Source organism: Schistocerca cancellata, chromosome 3, assembly GCF_023864275.1.
Source record: "Schistocerca cancellata isolate TAMUIC-IGC-003103 chromosome 3, iqSchCanc2.1, whole genome shotgun sequence".
Lineage (NCBI taxonomy): Eukaryota > Metazoa > Arthropoda > Insecta > Orthoptera > Acrididae > Schistocerca > Schistocerca cancellata.
Genome location: NC_064628.1, coordinates 30761671 through 30767670, shown reverse-complemented (window position 1 = coordinate 30767670; position 6000 = coordinate 30761671). Strand labels below are relative to the sequence as shown.

The 6000-nt window shown below is 41.0% G+C and overlaps 1 protein-coding gene across 1 annotated transcript in view; it reads right to left on the bottom strand.

The window, feature by feature from the left end:
- Positions 1-240: 240 nt before the first annotated feature.
- LOC126175583 (neural-cadherin-like) overlaps positions 241-6000 on the bottom strand; it is a 162374-nt gene continuing 156614 nt past the window's right edge. Inside the window, exons 18-19 of the mRNA XM_049922443.1 lie at positions 5224-5391; positions 241-537 (exon numbers count right to left, since the gene is read on the bottom strand). Coding sequence (XP_049778400.1) covers positions 470-537; positions 5224-5391 — 236 coding nt within the window. The 3' untranslated portion in view covers positions 241-469. The remainder of the gene's footprint in view (positions 538-5223; positions 5392-6000) is intronic.

Below are 6000 nucleotides of genomic sequence, written 5' to 3'. Positions count from 1 at the left end.
GTAAGCAGTCAAGAATGCTGTACAACCAAAGTAATTACATTGCATATTTTCATTAAAAAAAGATTTAGAAACTCTTATCCAAAAATTTTATTGTTTTTAAGGATAAGTTGACAATAGTACCAATCAGTTATTTATGTGTAAAAAAATCTGTTTTCACAAGAAGTTAAATCTCCATTCATCAACAGAAAACACATGTTATATCAACAAGTCAGTGATAAAAAATATATGTATATGCTCACATTTCTTATTTATAAAAATATGTTAAGTCTTGATTTTTTCAAATAATATCACAACACTGCAGCAATCAGAGAGTATGTATACAAAGAAATTGTCTGTGAATGATAGAACACTTCTATCCTTAGTCTCACTTTTGAGAAGTTGGTCTACTACCACTGCAGGTTTCTTACTCAACCCTGTAAGATGTGTCACATTGAGTGCAAGACTTATTGGTCCTGCCAAGGTGTGTGTATTATACTCTGGTAACATCTTGTGCAATTTTTGTGATGTCCTTGCAATCCTTTTCTGTGCCATCATACTCTGGAAGAGATGAATAAGGAACTAAATTTTGAATGTAGTTAGGAAACTATCAAATGTAGAATCATACTAATACACTACAAAATCTAGGAATAGTTAACATGAAAGCCTTCTACACATTAATATCTTAATTTTTCTTTTATATAATGTGCAATTTAGAGCAAAATAATAATTTATGTTATTAACTAAATTTCAGTGCAACATCGTATCATCAAAGTTTCCAGACACTGCAAACACTAACCAACATTACTTCTTTCAGCAAATAATGTGGTGTGTGTGTGTGTGTGTGTGTGTGTGTGTGTGTGTGTGTGTGTGTGTGTGAGAGAGAGAGAGAGAGAGAGAGAGAGAGAGAGAGAGAGAGAGAGAGAGAGAGAGAGAAACCTTCAGCATACTGGACAAGGGAGACCTTGTCAGTGCAGGTGCACCGTTTCCCAGTCACCAGGCTGCCTGTGTCATGTCCTCAAACAAACCCAATCCAACCTCTGCAACATCTGAGTCCATCCCTATACAACTCCCTAGCCCAATCCCTTGCCACAGTGATCATGTCCCTGTAAAAGACCCAAGTGCAAGACCCTGCCCAGTCCATCCACCCAGCATTTCGTATTTCAGTCCTGTCACAGGCTTATCATACCGAATTAGAGTTTGGGTCATATGTGAAAGCAGTAGTGACATGTACCAGCTCTACTGCAGTCACTGCACAGCTTTTTATGTTGGTATGACCACCAACGAGCTGTCCACCAGGATGAATGAACACAATTTTTTTAAATTTTATTTATTTATTTATTTATTTATTTTTTTTTTTTGAGTGTGGCCAAGAGCAAAGTGGACCACCATGTGGCACAACATGCAGCTGTACATGACAAGCTTAACTTCAGTGGCTGCTTTACAACCTGGGCCATCTGGATCATTCCATCCACCACCAGCTTTTCTGGACAAAGCAGATGGGAAATATCCGTACAACAGATTCTCCTCTCCAGAAATTATCCTGGCCTCATCCTAAGGCAACATCCTATCCACACCCCATCCACCCAAGGAGTTTCTGCTCCCTCTTTCCTATCACCACCTTCCAATTCATGCCCCCTCACCCTCATTGTGCAATGCTCTCTCTGGCCAAGCAGTTCCAGGTGCTCCACTCCAGAACCGCACTGCTACTACGGTCGCAGGTTCGAATCCTGCCCCGGGCATGGATATGTGTGATGTCCTTAGGTTAGTTAGGTTCAAGTAGTTCTAAGTCTACGGGACTGAGACCTCAGATGTTAAGTCCCATAGTGCTTAGAGCCATTTTTTGCATTGCTCTCTGCCAATGCACCCACCAGTCTTTTTTCTTTCTGCTCCTCTCGTTTTCTCTGCTTCTCGCAGTCTCCTAGCAGCTTTGACCTACCATCTTCTAGTCACTGCACAGTGCACCAGATAGCGCTCTTCTTTCCTGCATCCATACCCAACCATCCGGCCTGCTTCCCTGCACCAGTCCAGGTTGTTGCTTTCGTTGTTCAATGCAACAGTTGCTACCTGCCCAGAGCTGTCAAAGTTAGCAGTCATGTGTACATGAGTTGTGCCTGCTTATGTGAATGTGTGCATTTTCCTTCCTTTTCTGAAGGAAGGCTTTGGTCAAAAGCTATGTGTAACGGTCTTTTTGCTGTAGCTGTCTGCAGCTCAGTGCTGCATCTTTATGGTATCAATCTCTCCTTTCCATAACTGCTAATATTCCAACCTGGACTTTCCATTGTTTAGTACTGAAAGAAACTTTGATAGACAGGGACCACTTGTGTGATGAAATGAAACAAACATATTATTTCACTACTGTAATAAGGGAACACACAAATTTACAAAGACTGAAGGAATCAAGCATAAGGAAAAAAATAGGTAAATACGTGTGTGTGTGCACGGGGATGGGGGTTGGGTGCATGTGTGTGTGTGTGTGTGTGTGTGTGTGTGTGTGTGTGTGTGTGTGTGTATGTGTATGTGTATGTGTATGTGTGCACATGCGCGCTACCCCTTTTCTCAGCAGGGGACCATAAAATGAAACAACAGAGATACACAGTAAATGTTCAGTGTAGCTGCCAGGGATCACCATTTGCAGGTTGGCTCTTATCTTCTTCCAATTAAGACATTTGCAATTAAAAGGTTGTTCTTAAAATAGATCAAATGCTTTTGAAACTTCCTAGCAGATTAAAACTGTGTGCCCGACCGAGACTCAAACTCGGAACCTTTGCATTTCATGGGCAAGTGCTCTACCATCTGAGCTATCGAAGCACGACTCACACCCGGTACTCACAGCTTTACTTCTGCCAGTACCTCGTCTCCTACCTTCCAAACTTTACAGAAGCTCTCCTGTGAACCTTGCAGAACTAGCACTCCTGAAAGAAAGGATATTGCGGAGACATGGCTTAGCCACAGCCTGAGGGATGTTTCCAGAATGAGATTTTCACTCTGCAGCTGAGTGTGCGCTGATATGAAACTTCCTGGCAGATCAGGCTGTGGCTAAGCCATGTCTCCGCAATATCATTTCTTTCAGGAGTGCTAGTTCTGCAAGGTTCGCAGGAGAGCTTCTGTAAAGTTTGGAAGGTAGGAGATGAGGTACTGGCAGAAGTAAAGCTGTGAGTACCGGGCGTGAGTCGTGCTTCGGTAGCTCAGATGGTAGAGCACTTGCCCACGAAAGGCAAAGGTCCCGAGTTCGAGTCTCGGTTGGGCACACAGTTTTAATCTGCCAGGAAGTTTCATATCAGCGCACACTCCGCTGCAGAGTGAAAATCTCATTCTGGAAACATCCCTCAGGCTATGGCTAAGCCATGTCTCCGCAATATCCTTTCTTTCAGGAGTGCTAGTTCTGCAAGGTTCGCAGAGGAGCTTCTGTAAAGTTTGGAAGGTAGGAGATGAGGTACTGGCAGAAGTAAAGCTGTGAGTACTGGGCGTGAGTCGTGCTTTGGTAGCTCAGATGGTAGAGCACTTGCCCGCGAAAGGCAAAGGTCCCGAGTTCGAGTCTCGATCGGGCACACAGTTTTAATCTGCCAGGAAGTTTCATATCAGTGCACACTCTGCTGCAGAGTGAAAATCTCATTCTCAAATGCTTTTGTTTGACAGTGTCAGATTTCAATGAACTACACTGTCCTATCACATCTCACTTTTCTGGCTTTGCTGTTTCTCACTCCACCATAACATGATTAACTGTCTACCAAGATATATTCAATCCAGTCACTCATACTCAATACCCAAGAGGAACATATATTCCTAAATAGGTGCAACATGGTACTAAATAAAATGTATCAAAGTAAGGGTACAATTTATATGCTCCCTGCTGGTTGTGATGTAGAATGGCATTTGGTTCAAAGTCGCTCAATCGATTCGATATATTTTATAGAAACCTGTAACCAACTCAGTTGTGTATAGTGGTAGTTCCCTTAATCTTTTCTACTGCTTTTCAGCACTCACACTCAGTCAGTCACTCACACACACACACACACACACACACACACACACACACACACACACTGAAATTGTAACTCAAGTCATCTTAGGTTATCTATAGATATCTGACATTGGAAATAAACGTTTTGTCCTTGGACAGCGATAATTTTAGTGATCTACTAAAACAATATTTGAATAGGATTAGAAGAGACACATGAAGTGAAAAGAGAAAATTTACTATTAACAAATCTACCAACTTCCTTGTTATAAAGCTATAAAGAAGGTAAAATAATCCTTTGTTGCTGAAAAAAAATGAAAATAACTTTTTCAGTTTCAATTGTCTTGATGTCATTGTGATGAACTGAGATTTTTACACGTATACATTGTGGCATGCTACTATAACCTTTTAAATACGTTATCTACCAGGGCTGACTGTCACACAAGAGGGGGGGGGGGAGTTTGTAACTCAGACACTGAAATGACACTTAGTTGTGTTAAGTTTTACAATTTCAATTCTTTATCATTTTGCAGAAAAAAGCTATAAGTTCAGTAATGACTCTTTCACCCACCACAGAATCTGTATTATATTGAACATTTCTGGCAGATAAAAACGGTGTGCCAGTCCAGGATTTGACTGGGAACCTTGCCTTTCCTGCATAACATTATTACTGACTGAGTTATCTAGGTAAAAGTCACAAACAACACTAACAGCTCTACTGCCACCAGCTCCTCTCCTGTCTTTCAAATTTTGCAGATGTTCTCCTACATACCTTTTGGACTAATACTCCTGGAAGAAAGGATACTGTAGATAAATGACTTAATCATAGCCTAGGGAATTGTTTCGAGAATGAATCTTTTACTTGGCAGTGATATGCAGGAGAACTTCTGTGATGTCTGGGAGGTAGGAGAGAGGTACTGGCAGAAGTGAATCTGAGAGGGCAGGTCTGAGTCATGCCTGGATAGTTCAGTTAGAAAGAACTAGTCCCTGTTCGAGTCCTGGTCCAGTATGTAAATCTGCCAGGAAGTTTGAAAACAGTGTACACTCCACTGCAGAGTGAAAGATTCATTATGAAAAGAATTCCCTAGCTATGTCTAGCCATTTACCTGCAACACCCTTTCTTCCAGGAGTGCTAGTCTGATAAGTAAGCAAGTAAACTTCAGTAAAATCTGGAAAGTAAGACAGCTACTAGTGGAAGTAGAGCTGTGAGGGTGAGTACTGAGTCATCCCTGCATAATTTCAATATTTGCCACCGTCTGCTAAAACATTTAAAATTAATTGTGTACCTGTGGTCAAAGAGGATAAAGAACTAGAAGCTTCTGCAATGCCTTCAAAATCATAGCAACATGTGTGGTCCAAATTGTCAGAGAGTATTTTCATATCAATTTCTCTTTTGTGTTTTTCTATTATATTTTTTAATATTTCTTCAGAATTCTGTTGAATCTCTGAAAATTCTGCAAAAAGAAAATGAAATTTGAGAGGATAGCATATTATTTTGTATTGAAGAAATGGTATTTGTACTCCATAACATATATTTGTTTCAGCATTATTGTAATAATGTTACTCTCTCTCTCTCTCTCTCTCTCTCTCTCTCTCTCACACACACACACACACACACACACACACACACAGCTATTGTTTCTTCTCAGCATTGCTGCCTGATTAAAGTGAGGTGTGGATGATATAGACGTGTAAAAGATGTGGTTTTAGAGAAGAGGAAGAAATGGCAGGGAAAGGGTTTAGGAAGAATCATATATTGTGAAAGAATTATGGATATTCTGGGGGCAGGGTAGGGGCTGGTGTGTGAAACATTGTGGGAATAGTATACAGGGATAGTGAAGCAATTGAAGTAAGAAAACAAAATAAGGAAAGGATGATATATATGACCACAATGCAGTAAAAAGTAATAAGAAGGGTGTGAGGCTGGTTTGAGGGCAAGGGGGTGAAATAACAAGGAAATGGGATAGGGAACAGGGTTGGGTAGAGGGCAGGGAATGATGGAGACAGGTGGCAGCTGAGTCACAGCAACAGAGGGTATGTTGCAGGTATAGTTTTTATTTTCA